The following is a 17,256-nucleotide window of genomic DNA, read 5'->3' on the forward strand; positions in this document are numbered from 1 at the left end:
GTGTGTGTGTGTGTGTGTGTGTGTGTGTTGCAGATGCCTGGACGCTGGGCAATGGCAGAAACAAGGATTGCAGCAGGCAGGGTTGGCGATGACTGAGAGCTCCAGAAAGAGCGCATCAATGGCAAAGAGGTTGAGACTATGACACCTAAACTAAGCAATTGCAGAGATTTCTGGGAGTATAGCTCAGGTACAGGTTCTGGGTTAGAGCAGCTTAGATAGTAGCACACATGATAAACTAGTGATGCGGGCGGTGGGCCTGGCCATGAGAAGTGGCAGCCTGCATGTCAGGTGTCTGGACTCATCGCTTAATAGCTGAGTGACCTAGAGAATGTTATTTAACCTCTTTGTGCCTTAGTTGTCTACTTCCATGGCTAAGAGGAATGAGAACAGTGCATGCCAAGCTCTTAGAAGAGTGTCTTAGCACAGCATGAGGTTTGTTTGAATAAATGTTGGCTATCATAATGCTAACACTATGAGAGAGAAAATGCTATGAGGAGCAAACAGTGTAGGGAACTTCTGATAAAGTAAGAAAACACAGAAAAAAACTTTAAAGAAAGAAGAAAAAGATAGGAAAGAGAAGAGAGAACAAATCTGTGACTTAACGACTACTATATAGAATAATTAGAAAAAATAATTTAAATACAATGCATTTTCCCCAAACTGGTACCAGTAACTGGTCAGACACAGAGAGCTTAAATTAAAAGTTACACGGGGCTCTGGCTGGATAGCTCACTTGATTAAAGCATCATCCCAATGCACCAAAGTTGTTGGATTTGATCCCCAGATAGGGCACATACAAGAATCAACCAATGAATGCATAAATAAGTGGAACAACAAATTTGTATATATACTAGAGGCCTGGTACATGAAAATTCATGCACTAGAGGGGGGTGGGGTCCCTAAGCCCAGCCTGCCCCCTCTCACAGTCTGGGAGCCCTCAGGAGCGGGAGGCGACCCGACAATCAGGGGAAGGCGACACCCCCATTACACCTCTGCTGCTGCCACTGCCGGCAGCGCAAGCCTCAGCCGGCCCTGGTTACCTGAGACTTGGGCGGCCCTGGGTGGCTGGGTGCCTGCCACCCCAGTGGGGCTGAGGGGACTGGGTGCTGCCATCTTTGAGGGCGGGGCATAAATTAGCATATTCCCTCCTTATTGGTTGTGGGCGCCGCCATCTTTGTGATGGCATGAGGGTCAATTAGCATATTCTCTCTTTATTAGATAGGATATATATATCTTTCTCTAATCAATTAAAAAAAGTCACATTGAGGCCAGGACTCAAGTTTTAAGGACTCAAAACTCAATGTGTGCCAGGTTGACTTACTGGTGACTCCCATGAAACTGCTCAAGAAAATAGTTGTGTTATCCATGGCAGACCCAAATCTCATTTCAAGAGAAAGGTGAATCAGATAGTGATGCTCACTAATGAAAATATTTGCGTATACAGCAATGAGGTATTATAAATTTTACATACCTTCAATACCTAAAATTAAGAAATTATATACATCTAAATTTAATTATATATATTATATAAATGCATAAAATTGTATAAATCCAGATTTAATCAATGGACAATGCTCTGTAATGAGTGAGACTATCAAAGTGATGCCTTAAGAAATGCTGGCCTCTGCTTACAACATAATTAATGAACATAGGTTCCTCACAAGGGCCACTGGAGTTAAAGCTGTGAAAACTCCCTGAAATGAGAATTCTCAGTTGAAGAATTTAAAACCTCCTGAGCTAAGTAAAGTTTAGGGGACCACGATCATTGTGAACCTATGAAACACTGATAAACAACAACAACATCTAATACAACTGAATCACTAATGATGGATACTGCTAATAATCAATTACCATTTCTTACTGGCCAGATACTTTTCAGGATCTGGCTACCTGGCAATTTCAACAAGAGTGGCTTTGTTACAGATAATAGTCATATTAAAATGCATGATTTTTTTTTTTAGTCTGGTTCTCCTTCCAAATGCCTTTCACATTTTGTAGCTCAGAAAAATTTTAACTCCATCCTGTCCTGCTGTTTCTCTTGCAAGGTCTCCTTCGTTTCCACCTCCTGGTTCCTGAGTCAGCATTTGCCCTTTCAACCAGTTTTGTTTACTCTGCTCTCTTTCTCCCACTCGTCTGCTGAGAACTTTCCTCTCAGCTGTTATTTTTTCAAGATATTGCAAATGCTGTACTTGGCCACCTAGTCTTTTATTCTCCCAAATATAAAGGAAGTACATTTGCAAATGTTAAACTTTGAGGTAAGGGGAGATGATAGCTGGTAGTGGTGGGTGTGGATTGTTGTACCTTATTTGTATGTTAGCGACTGTAGAACTCTTAGGTCTAAAAGAGACCCCGGTGTGCATCGATTTAAAAGCCCTCTTTTTTACAATAGGGACACAGGTTTATAGTTCTAAATCTGCTTCTAAATTTTCTAATGAGGCAAATACTTTCTCTAGAATCTTACTTATTTTATAACAATCTTCCTCTTTTTGGTAATAGTAAAAACAAATATTCTTCTCCCAACCAAATCATTACATGGTTTTAGTTAGTGTAACCCAATAAAATAGGTTGCTATTATACTTTGAGTAATACTCTGACCATATCTAGGAAATGAGATGGGATAGATGAGCACAGAACACAGGAAATGGAAGATTTAACCAGAGGGCACTGGTAGCTTCCAGTTCATGTTCAGGACACAGACAAGTTAGCCTGAAAAGAATTATTAAAAATTTAAAACTAGTTGGGCTCACTTTAAAAATGAGGTGATTACAAAAAAAAGTGTGTGTGTGTGTTTTGGTTTAGCTTACTTGGAAAAATTGGAAGGTCTATCAACATTAGATTTGCATTTTTCTTTGGCAATAGTCAGATGAAAGTGAGCTGTGCCTTTCAGACAGAGAGTGTGACAGGCAGAATAATCGCCCTCCAAGGATGTCTACACCCTAATCCCTGGAACCTGTGACTATGTTAGATTACGTGGCAAAAGAGAACTAAGGGTACCGATGGAATATAAGGTAGCTAATGAGCTGACTTTAAAATAAAGAGGTTATCCTACATTATCTATATGGGCCTAGTATAATCACATAAGCTCTTTTTAAAAATTAAAAAAAATTATTTTAAGCTTTTAAAATCAGAAGACAGAGGCAGAAGAGTTTGTCAGAGAGGCAACCCCATTGCTAGCAGCGAAGATGAGGAAGAGGACCACGAGCTAAGGAATGCAGCCGTCTCTAGAAGCTCAGTGTACAGCCAGCAAGAAAACAGGGGCCATAGTCCTAGGTCACAAGGAACTAAATTCTGCCAACAGCCCAAATGAGCAGGAAAAGCTTTCTCCCCAGAGCTTTCAGAAAGGAACGCAGCCCACTGACATCTTGGTTTTATCCTGGTGAGACTGTACTGGACTTCTGACCTCCGGAATTGTAAGATAACATATTTGTGTTTTAACAACCTACATTTTTGGTAATTGGTTATGGCAGCAATAAAAATGAATACACAGGCAATGTGCCCTGTCTTTACATCACCAAAGTTATCACTACAACAGAGAAGATATATACATGACAAATAAGCACTTGAGAAGATGCTGGACATCATCAGTCATTAGGGGAATAGAAATTAAAATCACAATGAACTATCACTTCATTTCTATGAGGATGGCCAGAATAAAAAAAAATAGACAACAAATGTTGGGAGAATATAGAAGCACTGGAACCCTCAGACATTGCTGGTGGAAATGTGAAAGTGTACAGCCACTCTGGAACATAACTGGCAGTTTCTCAAAAAGTTTAACATAAATGTGTCACATGACTCAGCTATTCCACTTTTAGTTTTATACGATGGGTGGGAAAAAGTAGGTTTACAGCTATGAGCATGTGAAACTGAGTTTATTCATGTATTATTATTTAGTAATTAATGTATTATTTTCCATATGAACAACTGTAAACCTACTTTTGCCCATCCCTGTATACCCAAGAGAAACGAAAACATATGTCCACACAAACATTTGCACGTGAATGTTCATTGCAGCATTATTCCTAATGGCCCAAAAGTGGAAACAACCTATGTGCCCATCAACTGATGAGTGATGAATATAATGTGGTATAGTCACACAATGGACCATTATTTCACCATAGAAAGGAATGTGGCATACATGCTCTAACACAGATGAACCTTGAAAACATTATGCTAAGTGAAAGAAGCCTGTAACAAAGGACCATGTATTGCATGATGAATGGGCAGATCTATGGAGATGTAGTATATTAGAGGTTGCCTAGAGGTGGAAGTGGGGTGGGGTGGGGAGTGATGGCGAAGGAGTGTGGAGTTTACTTTTGGGATAAAAATGCTCTGAAATCAAGTATGCTGCTGGATGCACAACTCTGAATGTACTAAAAGCTATTGAATTGTATACTTTAAATGGCTGAATTGTCATAGTATGTGAACTATACCTCAATAAAGTTTTAAAAAACACACAGCACCTTAGATTGTAGTGATGGCTAGACAACTTTAAAAATTTTGCTGGAAAAAAAATCACTGAATTGCATACTTACAATGAGCGAATTTTATGGTATCTAAATTATACCTGGATACAGCAGGAAAGTAGTTTTTAACCTGATTTGACCATTTCTTAATGATTCAGGGTCAACATTGTGACTACTAATTATCTTGCACAGAAACTGAGAAGGAATTGGAATTTCCTTGCCCTTGTAATTTGTCAGTGTGTCTTTGGGATATATACTAGTATATAGCAGGGCCCTTAGTACCTAAGGAGGTGGGTGGGGCTTAGTTCCCAGCTGCATTGCTTCCCTCTTCTCCATCCATTTTCCCAAGATATGCTTTGCCAATGTCACGAGTCAGGTTACTCAGGTTATTTCTTGTAATTATTCAAGTGAAGTTGATGAATCCTCAAAAGACGAAGTCAGCAAATGGTGCTGTCATAACTGCTTTGGCACGTTCCACTGCAGAGTTCTGGACAGGGGATCCCATACCTAGGACAGCTGCGTGATTTTGCACCTCTCCTAGAAACAATTCACCGAGGATATGGTATGTCCCACTAGCTGTCCAACCACCCGCTCTTCCCTCACTCCATTGGGTAGTTGTGGGAACTGCTCTTTCAGAATTTGAGATGAGCTAGCTTGTACCATTTGTACTTCCTGTTTGTCTCCTGTAGTCTACTGGGAAATAGAGTAAGTTGGATCCTCTTGCTATAATTTTATCCATTTAATCCAAGTTCTATAATAGCTAGTCTTTAGTGGGCATGCTATACATGTGTATGTATTGAGGAAAACTTAAAGGCCTTGGTTACTCAGTATTCTATCAGATAATGAGGTCCCCTGATGGCAGCTTGAATCAGTCAATGGCCATTAATGAGCCTGTTATTCAGAGTACCATTAGGAACATGGCCAAACTTGTCTGCCTCTCCCTCTGATCTAGTGTGCCAGAGTAAACCTTCCTTTGTCAGTCATTGCCACTGGTGACAAGGCCCTGAGTCTAAAACTCCCTATAAAGCAAAATTCCCCTCTGGTTAGCAGAATTGCTGGATGAAAAATCCAGAAATGCCAATGCAAAATGACTTCCATTATGAATAGCTTACAAACTTGCTTGCTTTTTATTGCAGCTGCTAAATCATGGCGGGGAAGGGCAAGAGAAAGAATTTCAGAAACAACTGCCTTTTATTTTTATTTTCCCATAGAGGTTTCTGTGATCTCTTTATTAGACACAATATGTGTCAGCTATTCAACTCATAAAAAAGCAGGAAAACATGCCAGGAAAGGAGAAAATTTTCTGTTTCTCCTTTCCTGTGAAAACTTTGAATGAGCTCATCTGGGTTCTCTCCTTTCAATGAAAGCTATGCTCATCCCTCAGCCCTCGTCTCCTCCTCATTCTCCATTGATGATGTCAGGCAGGCCTTATAGTATCTTTTTTGTGATCTTATAAAATCAATGACAACCAAAAACATTTCCCTTCTGGCTATGACTTCATCAATGTTCCACACCTGGACAGGCTTCATCTGCATTGGTAAGTAGAGCTAAACTCCACTGATCCAGACTGAAGCAATTTACCGGGATACTACTGCTTTCCTTCAAAATGCCGCCCACACCATTCAGACTTAGATTTCTGAGCAACCTGGTCGAGTGTTGGGTCTGACTAGTCAAGATGGCTCTCCAGTCTTTGTGCTGATCTTTGCACACACCAGAAACTCTCCTTTACTCAGTACTATTTTTGCCCTGGACACAAAGTAATCAATACCTCAAAATGTTAGGTAGGTGACGTTTTGATGATATTCTTACACTCCCTCCTCCACTCTACTGTATGGTAGTCTCATCTATATTCTGAGCAGTGAAACAGGCATTCCATTGAGTCAATTTAGTACAGAAAGGAATTTTGGGCCACTGGATCTACATGGCTGTAAAGGTCCTAAACCATGGAGATAGATAGGGAAACATCTCCATGCCGAGAAACACTCGCCAAGTACTCTCAAAGCTCTGAGACTTAGAAGATAAAATCAGTACATAATGGATGAGTTTGGGGAGAAGCAAAAGGCACAAAAGACAATATCTCACAGGCCCAAAGAGAGCAGAGAAAGGAACGTTTGACTGTATTGGCATGTCTGAAACGAAATGGTGTTTACATGTTTAAATACAAATTGTGGAGGGAGTAGCAATGGCCCTACAATGCATCTGAGAGCAGAAGTGGCAACTCACTTAAGTCAGAGGATGGGGCAGAGGAGAGTCTAGCTGTGGACCAGGGAGAGCTCAGCAGGCCTCCCTTTCTGTGGTCCATGTGAAATATGCCTTGTCACTAGCCACCTCCCTTGCTCTGAATCCAGGCACTCCAACCACTTTTCAGAAGGCTAATTCAATCTTTCCAGTTGACACCGAGACATGGAGAGGTTGAGATACACACAGGCACTCTACAAAGGACTCTTGAAAAGCATATTCCCGACTGTAAAAATAACTTGGCTTTTGTTTGGTGCATTATTCTCACAATAATAATAATAATAGCTGATAAATATTGAGTGCTTGCTATAGGCTCGGCACAGTTACAAGCATTTTACATGATGAATGAATTTAATCTCTACCAGAACCCTCCGGGTCAAGCACTGTTATTATCACCATTTTACAAATAAAGAAACCGAGTCAGAGAATATAAAGAAGTTGCTCAGGGTTATATAGCTAGGAAGTGACAGAGCCAGGATTCAAATCCAGACTATGAGGCTCCAGAGCCCGCAGGCTTAATTGCTATGCTATGCCTGCTCCTGTGAATTATTATGAACAAATTTCCCTGCATCTGGTCAACTCAGGTGCATTGGCAAGACTGAAGTCCATACATTCCTTACAAAATCATGGGAACACCTGAGCACTTTGAGTCTCAAAACATCCCCTCCCCCCGCCTCCTTTTGGTCTACATTCCCACTGAACTGAAGGTAAGAAAAACTCTGCAGCATCATTAAAAGCACAGAAGCACGGAGATTTACCATGAGGAACTGATTGCAAGTGAGCGGAACCAGCTCCTAAGTTCATACTCGAAAAATTTCAGTGTGAAGACTTCTAGTGAAAAATACGTGGGAGCAAAGTTGAGCTAATGTTTTACACATTTTAGAATTGCTTTCAGGATGTGTTTCATTTTAGAAAAGCTAGAGAAAAAACAGAAAACATTTATTGAGTGTGAACTATGTGCCTGGCATTGGGCTAAGTGCTTTTTCACACATGCAATCTTATTTAACGTCACAACAATCCTATAAAATATTATTAATTTCATTTTTATGGATGAGAACAAAGACCCAATGAGGTTTTACACTTTGTTCGAGATCACACAGCTAATAAGCAGTATAATTGGTAATCAAACTTAGAAATGCACACCCTCCTCTCCCCAATTTGGGTTATTTTGGGTTACATGTTATACAGTGCTACACAGGATCTTGATGTCATTTGAAGAAAATTGTAACCTCTTGATTCTCAGTAGCCATGAACGCATCTACAGTGGGGCCTTGACTTATGAGTGTCCCGACTAACAAGTTTTTCGAGATACGAGCCGTCTCTCGGCCGATTTTTTGCTTTGAGTTGCGAGCTAAAATTCAGGTTACGAGCCAGCTTCAGATACCCCACCGCTAGTTGGCGCAGCGAACGTCACAGTGAACACCACAACATCAGCCCAGCATCACCTGTCTCACTCGTTCACTTTATGATTTGACATACGAGTAATTTGAGTTATGAGCTCCATCACGGAACGAATTAAACTCGTAAGTCAAGGCCTCACTGTACTGCCTTCACTAGTCTGTAAACATTATGGGGCACAAAGCTCGGGTCTTATTTATTGCTGCCTGTGGATAATACTTGGTGGAGAGTATGCTCAGAATAGTAGCTGGTGAGCCCCTTAATACTGTGAGTATAGACATTGACACAGGGATATATGATAATCCCAGGTAAAGACACGAACACAATCTTAAGGCAAAGTATACGACTGAGCCTTAATTTTTCGAGGCACTGTGTGGCAGATCTGCCAGCAGATGTGCACAGACCCCACCACTGCAGCACAGGACGCAGCGCCCTAAGCCCTGGGGTGGGGTCTGTGACTTACCTCACCAGGCAGCCCCTTTCCCCCCCTTCCCTGGTGCCTCTCTGGCTGCTGTCTCACTTCCCTGGCTTTGAACCTTTTGGCAGCCTCCAATAGCTCCTCTTCAAAGAACTGAAGACAGGCCTGATGTTTCAATTGCCTTGCTTAATTCTAGACAGGTTTCCATTAATCGTATTAAATGCAGGTGAACAAAGGGCATTGAGTTTGTGACAGAGCTGAACGGTATCTGGATAAATATAAACAAGAGAGGTAATCCCCTAAGAGCCACTGTTTGCCCTCAATTGGAAGGATGTCAGCAGTGCCCTTGCTAAGGGAGGTTGGAGGGTGGAAGGCAGAAGAGATTTAACAAGACCGGTGCTGAGCATCTGGACTCTGTATTAAAGAGGGGGATAAAGCTGGTGACTGGAATACATTAGGAGAAACGCAAATGTTCTATTCACACACAAAAAATAGGCATTAATAATATCGGCCTTTAATCTACCCAAGGCTCCTTAGCTTGCCTTATTCATTGTTGACTTTCATCTTCTCTGCAAAGCCTCCTGCTAAAGGGCCCTTCTCAGATCAGCTTTAGGTCACAGGGGCAGAAATACTGTTGCTGAACAGATATGCCAGGGAGTAGCATGTGTGACTGGAAAACAGTGTGACAACATAATCCCAGCATGGACCGATGAGGTCAGTGTGGGGTGATGTTGGCTTTTCTAGCATCTACTGAATCATCTGTTGGAAGCAACAATTGAAAAGAATAAAAACAAACACATGCAACATACTGCCATGAAGACTGCCTGGCCCAGGTCTGAGAAAAAGGATCCGATTTGGGTAGGATCAGGTGGGAAGTGGAGGGAACAATGAGCTGGGAGTTAGGAGACCTCAGTTTGCTTCTTCTCTCCCCCTCTCGCTGAGTGGCTGGTAGACCTCAGGTTGCCTGCCCTCTGAGAAATGAGGACACTGGTTCAACTGGTATGAATCTAAGGTTTTCTTTAGTTTCAAAGGCAAGGATTTGTCCTATATAAAAGAGGTTTTATAAAAGTGCACTACTATAAGACCACAACCTTGGAGACACTGTAATCTGAATCTTGATTTTCTTAATTCACCCTGTGTAGAATGTTTTGCATAACACTGTTGGGTAAAGGCAAAGCATTGGCAGGTGCATTAGAGCAAGAGGTTGAAAACAAAACAAAACAAACAGAATCAGAACACTCCTGGCTCAGACTGTGACCGCAGAATTCTAATTCCCCATGGGTCTTAAGGTCTTCTTTGCAACGGGTGTAACAAGGAGAAATGACAGGATCCCAAAAGAGCAGTCAATAATCTTAGGTCACAATTACGTTTCCCAACATGCTACTTACTTGTGCACATCCCCTTTTCTCATGTTCTTTCTGTCTGGAATATTTTCCCTATCTCTGCTTATAAAAATTCCACTCATCCTAACTCTAAGACCTCCTGGATGGAATGAAATGTCTTTGCACACTCTTTGGTTATCACTTAGAGTACTTATTTCATTCTACCTCCTCCTATACACCACCTCCCTTTAATTATAATTACAGATTATAAGCTTCCTGAAGGCAGGGCATGGATCTCATTTGTCTATGTGTCCCTGGTCCTGCTTGGCACATTGGAGGCACCCACCCAATAATGGTTTCTGAATTGAACTGAACAGGGATTTCCACGTTACCTGCTAACGTTACGGCAATGGAGACAGAGTCATATCCCAAGGCGTTTGTGGCGTTACAAGTGTAGAAACCCACATCAGCTTCCACTGGTGCCAGGATCTGTAAGGAATCATCTGGTTGTAGAAGAATCCTGGAACAGAAAGAAACATGTAGGTCAGGTCAGTTGAGTCCTTTTTGGAAATCAATACAGTGGGGCCTTGACTTACGAGTGTCGTGACTAACAAGTTTTTTGAGATACAGTTGTCTCTCCACTGATTTTTTGCATTGAGTTGATAGAGTAATTTGAGTTAACTAGCTCCTTAACGAGCTCGGTCTCGGAACGAATTAAACTCGTAAGTCAAGGCCCCACTGTATTGGTAAAGCAGGAGGGAACCCAAGGAACATTCAGAATCCTGTTTTAACAAAATGATACTCAAGAACCCAGGCTCTCTTTCCACTGTGATTGCTGGGATTCTGGTAGCAACACCGAATAAGGAGGTTTTGACTGCTTATGCTGCTTGTTGACTACTTGATCTAAATGCTACCAGTTGGAGCAGACAGCACATGTGTACTAAATACACAGAATACACCTCATGGGTGAGAGGGGAGGGAGAATTACTACTGCAGATGGGTCTGGAGAAGTATTAAGGAAAAGGCAGTATTATAAAGGAGGAATGGGACTTAGTTGGATGGTAGAAATAGAGCTTCCAGATATGAAGAAAGGCATCTGTTAATATAAACAAGAGAGGTAATCCCCTAAGAGCCAAGGCTTGGAGGAGGGAGAGAGGAAGCCAAAAAATCAAATATCAATGAGAGGATCTTGATGTGTACATTGGAAGGCAATGATATATGTAATTACCTCTCCATTTCAGGTAGTCTTATGTACATCTATTGTCCTCATTAGTCTGAAAACAATATGGGCACAAAACTCAGATCTTACTTATTATTTTAGTTCCTACAATATTTGGCAGAGGGCCCTCTGTAGAGGAGGTGCCCAGTAGAATGAAGGCAATGCCTGCCCTTTGGGGTAATGTAGACTATTCCAGAATAATCACTAGTTCAGACTCTTTGCTTTACTTGAAAAGAATGACAAGAATCAAATTGTGGGTGCCTACCACATGGACTTCAAAACCCATTCCAACCTCGTCTCCTATTTTTTCTTCTCTTGACTTAGACCACTTACAAGAACTAACTACTACATCATGGCAGTGAGGCAGATTAATGATTAAGGGTGACTTGAAGCTGATATCATGGTGACTTGGTGAGGCTGATGATAACTGGAATGTGTTTGCGGAGGTGAGGATCCAGAGGGCAGTTGAGGAAGACACAGTGGGAAGCTCAGAGATCCAGTACTTGGACTTGGCAGGGCCTTAGGTTGATAAATCATTCAACAGCACAGAAATGGTTTAGAGTTGGATTTTGCACTCTTAGAGTCAGTCATTTCTACCTTTGTGATTATTTTCAACTTCCTAGTTTCAAAAGGCTCAAAGATCTGGTCGCCTAACATATTAATATCCATTCTTAGAAGGCAAGCAGGTAGCAGGGGCTGTTTTTCAGGAAAGGGAAAAAAACCATAAAAATCTCAGGAGAACTCACAAGACTTGGTGATAAAATGAAGACAGGGAGTTGGACTCTCCTGCCTTAGTAACACATTCTCCCCACTTGACAATTCTTTTCTTTCTTCAGTATTGCTCTAGACCAGCGGTTCTCAACCTGTGGTTCGCAACCCCTTTGGCGGTCGAACGACCCTTTCACAGGGGTCGCCTAAGACAGATATTTACATAACAGTAGCAACATTACAGTTATGAAGTAGCAAGGAAAATAATTTTATTGTTAGGTCACAACATGAGGAACTGTATTTAAAGGGCCAGAAGGTTGAGAACCACTGCTCTACACTCTATGGCATTTACAGTTTGGCACAGCCTCTAGTGAGCTCTTAATTTTTCTGAGGTGGTTGAGGAGTCTGGCACCGAATCAGGCCCCCTCAGCACTACTTTTGGCCTTGGGCCTATTGCATTGCTTATTTATCTATCTATCTATCTATCTATCTATCTATCTATCTATCTATCTATCTATTGCATTGCTTATTCTTACCTCCTATCTCAGGGAAGGCAGGGAAGAGAAAAAGCAAGGCTTACATCAATCTCCAATCTAGTTACACATGGGCAGATACAATAAAAAGTGGGGAAAGAAACAGAAAACCTTGGATGGTTTGTGTTTGCTTCAGTGCCATTCCAGACCATCACTGAGATTACTGGGGACAGTCAAGCTTTTGTGGCATTGAACCAGAGCTGAGGGACGACAGAGGGGCCAGGAGAGACTGTGATAGCACTCATCCAGCCATTCAGTCACTCATCCATCAGCTATTAGGTGTTTTGTCTCAAATAATCTCATGTGCACTGTTAGTTTATTTCAAAGGAACTAATAAGAGAAAGATGACTATACAATTTACTTATCTTTGGTAAGCCATGCCATATTTAAGTAATAATGTCACTGTGTTCTAAAGGTATCTTAACAGATATAATAGCGTATTATTTCCAAATCTCTTTAGATGTTCAGGCTGTTTTAGACTTGAAAAATTACAAATTGACTTTATTATTTAAAACTTTATGATGTCCCAGGAACATGTATGCCTCCATAACAATTTCCAAATGAAAATAAGGACAGCAGGTTTAGGCAAATTTAAATATAACTAACTACTCAGGATAATAGAACTTAGTAGATAATTGTTCAATTTTATCACACTCAAAAGGCATGGATTAAGATGTTAAATTCCCAAGTCCACCAGGACAGTTGCCTCCCTAAAACTGGCACTCTCTCTCTCCTCTACAGAAAGAGTTCTTGAACTGAACATTCAGAGCAGGTCTACTGAACTTTATTTTGGTCCTGCTATGATTTATGTAATCACCATGGGCAAATCCCTTCACCTCCCTGCATTTCAGTTTATCAATGTCTAAAACCCAGTTGAAGTATGTTTTCCTACTCAGCAGAGGGAACTGTTAAAATGAGCTTGATAAGGTACTTCCAGACCAACTTTTGGTATTTCAGTGACCCTTCCATTGATAATGTTGGACACTTTGAATGGAGGCTTAACCGTGAAGAGGGGATAGGGATGAGAAGATTTTGAGAAAGAAGCAAGAGTCATATGATATTGGCCAATTTCCCCCTAGACAACCGATTAGATCTTCATATTCACAGATCATGTTTTCCCCATAGAACAGCGGTTCTCAACCTGTGGGTCGCGACCCCTTTGGCGGTCGAATGACCCTTTCACAGGGGTCACCTAAGACCATCCTGCATATCAGATATTTACATTACGATTCATAACAGTAGCAACATTACAGTTATGAAGTAGCAACAAAAATAATTTTATGGTTGGGTCACAACATGAGGAACTGTACTTAAAGGGCCAGAAGGTTGAGAACCACTGCCATAGAACTACTGCCCTTGCCTGATCTCATGCAGAGGATGTAAACCCCTCTCCCCCACTGGGCCTGAACCAACTATGGTTTTAGGCGGGTGTTAGCTTTTGTAGCTGCATGAGTTCCTCCAGGCCCTGGTGCTACTGAGTGAGCCATAATGTGTTCTGCCTGTCTAACGCCTGGAGAAGAATGCTCACAAAGTTGGCAAGGAGAAGGGAGGAGATCCATGACACCAGGCACAAAACCATGTGTCTTAAGTAGGATGGGAACAGTGGAAATGGAAAGGAATCTGGGTCTTGAGACTAGCATTTGTATATTCTTTTATTCTGTAAACTGTCTATACAAAGATAAAAAAGCTTAAGTATCTGTCTTCATAAAAACAGTTTTAAATATTGTCTTAAGACAAAATCTACATGGGACAAAATCTAAATTTGTCATGTATTTGCATATATACTTATAGATTTTTTATATTCACAAAACTGAACTCTATTGCTCAAGGGTCTGTAGTAATTTGATGGCAGAGTCAGGATTTGAAATAAGGTTTCTTGGACCAGCACTTTGCCCCCCATCTATCATGTCTTTAATATGCCCATAAAACTGGTAGATGGGGGTTTGGAAGCTGCCACTAGTGGGCGCAATAGTTCTGAAGAGGGTTCCCATGCAGGGCACTCTAGGAAACATGACAAAGCAAAGGAAAGGGCTTGTTGTGAGAGTGAGGTTTGCTGTAGGCTCTCTATCTAGCCTGGCATCTACGGAAAGAGGTTCCTGGAAAAAACACACATTTCCTTTATACTTCAGGCATCTACTCTTATTAATTTTACTTAATTTGTTAGTAGCCGACTTCTGTCAGCTTGTGTTTAGGTTTTGAGTTGGACAGGACTGTTTCAGAATGCACAGGCGCAGAAATGTGGTGCTGCTTTCCAAGCAAAACCAGAAAAGATTTCTCTGGGGTTGTTTTGGAATTTAAGGAATCAGAGAATGAGGGGTCATGGAATGGGGCCTAATTAAAACCTACGTAGCAAACGGTACTGTGGTCATATTAGGTATATTAATACTCGCTGCTTTCCTCCCATTCCCACACCACACTTTCCTTTTGGTTTACTGAGCTAAAACTTAATGCTTCATTTCTTTGGTCATCCTTTTAACCTGAAAATGAAGGAACCGTTTTTGCTTTTCTGGTGGCCTTTACTAGTAAGCTTCTAAGCATGACTTCTCAAACACTCTACCAATTAAATGAGGAGCTGTTGAGAGAGTACAAAGAATTGTTCTAGTTACACAGGTAAAGCCCTCATCATCCATGTGAGTAGGATATGGGCAAAGTGCCTGTGGGCCAGTCCTACCAAGTACAGGCTCCTTGAGGTGAAGTTGTTGCCTCTGCATTTGTAATGTACTATGAGAAAGTGCTCTTGTTTGAAAAGAAGGCAACTCTGAGTGTCCAAAAGAAAGATTATAGCAATTCTGTGAGTGGAGGGGCATCGTGATGCCCTCTGAATCCTTGGTTCAACTGTGAACATCACTGTCTTGCGCAGGCCCACCTCTCATGGTGACTTCCATGACCAACCATGGAAGCTGCCTTGGAGGGGAAGCCTTCCCGACTTCACTCAAGAGACACGGAGTCATGTCCTGGCCTTGGGTAAGCCTTCCAATTCTGTGAGCCTCTAAGTCCCGTCTGCAAATTTAGAATAATACTGACCTCAGAGAGTTCTTATGAGGATCACACTATAAAGGAGTACACAGACTCATTCTTACTGTTTTCTAAGTAACAAGACTTAAATGTCAGATGCATCTAAAAAATAATATATCTTTGTGGTACAGGTGGTGGTATCCTATGTTACCATCTTGGAATTCCTCCTTGAAATTTCCAGTTGTCAGAGGAAATTTTCAAGCTCTGGACACAGAAATACCCCTCTGCTGCATGGGCCATGATTTTGTACCATCCCCCTAACAAGTAAGCATTCTAAAACCCATTTTAGGCCTCAATACAGGATTGGAAGCTGGAAATCATAGGGATACCCTTCTTCTCTATAACCATCTTCTTCATCAGTTCCAACTTACTTTCCCTACATCCCAACACAAACTTATCTTTCTAGTCAAAATGGCACCGTTGACTCTCCTTGTTATTAGCTTGGGGTTGAATTCATGCTCTTTCTCCTCCTGTCTATCCTTCCACATTCTTCCATCCCTTAAGGATGAGTTCAAGTTCTACTTCCTGTGTTACCACAGCCCACCACAATCCCTCCTTTTCCTGTTCTGGCAGAGTTGTTCTGAGCTGTTCTACAGAGCCCTCTCCATTCCACAATGTCTCATTTCTTCAGTTAGATTGTAAACGAAACACTCCAGGACTGGAACTATTTTGCTTCTTTCATAGTTCCCTCTTCAGTATTCAGCAAAATGCTGGCATGCTGAATAAATACTCAATGAACACTTGTTTGGTTACCTTCAGAGCAGTGGAGCTGAAAAGAATCACACTGACAATATAAGCATACTGGTTACGAGCACAGACTGAAGGGCCACAGTGGCTGAATTCCAGCCCAGCTGTACCACTTCCCAGCTGTGTAACCTTGGGCATGTCATTTCTTAAGTTCTCAGTGGCACAGTTTCCTAATTTATAGAAGGTGGAAAACTATAGCACCTATCTAGGGTTGCTGGGAATATTCTACATGACTTCAGGTATTTCAAGAACACAGAAAAGTGTCTGACCTATGGTCAAAAAATGTGGAAGTGCAGGCTATTATTATTCTGTTGTTGTTGATGTCATCATCAGCATTGTCATTCACCCTTCATGTCTGAGCGTATGATTCTGGCTGTTGTGAGAAACATTTTTTTAAAAATATATATTTTTTAATGAATTTCAGAGAGAGAGGGAGAGAGAGATAGAAACATTAATGATGACAGAGAACCATTGAACGGCTGCCTCCTGCACGCCCCACACTAGGGATTGAGCCCGCAACCCAGGCATGTGCCCTGACCAGGAATTGAACTGTGTCCTCCTGGTTATAGGTCGATGCTCAACCACTGAGCCTCACCGGCTGGGCAGAATCTGTTCTGACATAGGTAAATAAGTGGGAAATAATTGGTAAATAATTGTTTCAAGGACAAAAATGTCAATCGCAGAAATGGGCAGGGGACAAGGGGTTTGCTGTGGGAGGAGGTGAGGAGGGAGCCACGATGCATCTACCTTGGTGGTAGCACTGGGAGTGGAAAAGGGGGCAGAGGCTGGGGCCACATGGCACACGGACTGGGCTGGCAACTGCCTCAGTTCTATTCGTGACTCAGGAATCTCTGAATAAGGACAACTACTTTTTTCCATAACTGTATTCACACTATTAACCAAATACTGAAATCTTAGAACACAAAGAAAAAAAGCCAGAATCCTGCAATTGCAAAAATGTACATAAATAAGTGTTAAAAAATACGAGTTGGAAAAAAGTCATTTTAGAAGCAAATAAGCAAAGGGAGGCCGTGCAAAGAACATCAGCTCCAAACTCCTAGGAGGTGCTGTTGAGGACTTTTCCTTACAATGAAATGCATATTTATTATTTTTTTTTCCTGCTTAGGAATTTCTTAGTTAAGGATAGTCAAATCTACCACAGGGGGAGAGTAGGAACCAATATTTGTTAGAC

At 41.5% G+C, this 17,256-nt stretch overlaps 1 protein-coding gene across 1 annotated transcript in view; it reads right to left on the reverse strand.

Annotated features, from left to right (window-relative positions):
- The window catches only part of ADAMTSL1 (ADAMTS-like 1), a 397,951-nt gene that overhangs the window by 89,257 nt on the left and 291,438 nt on the right, over window positions 1-17,256 (reverse strand). The window contains exon 21 of the mRNA XM_014542360.1: window positions 10,235-10,362. Within this exon, the coding sequence (XP_014397846.1) occupies window positions 10,235-10,362 (128 nt within the window). The remainder of the gene's footprint in view (window positions 1-10,234; window positions 10,363-17,256) is intronic.

The sequence above is a fragment of the Myotis brandtii genome, unplaced genomic scaffold (genome assembly GCF_000412655.1).
Source record: "Myotis brandtii unplaced genomic scaffold, ASM41265v1 scaffold30, whole genome shotgun sequence".
In the NCBI taxonomy this organism is placed as follows: domain Eukaryota; kingdom Metazoa; phylum Chordata; class Mammalia; order Chiroptera; family Vespertilionidae; genus Myotis; species Myotis brandtii.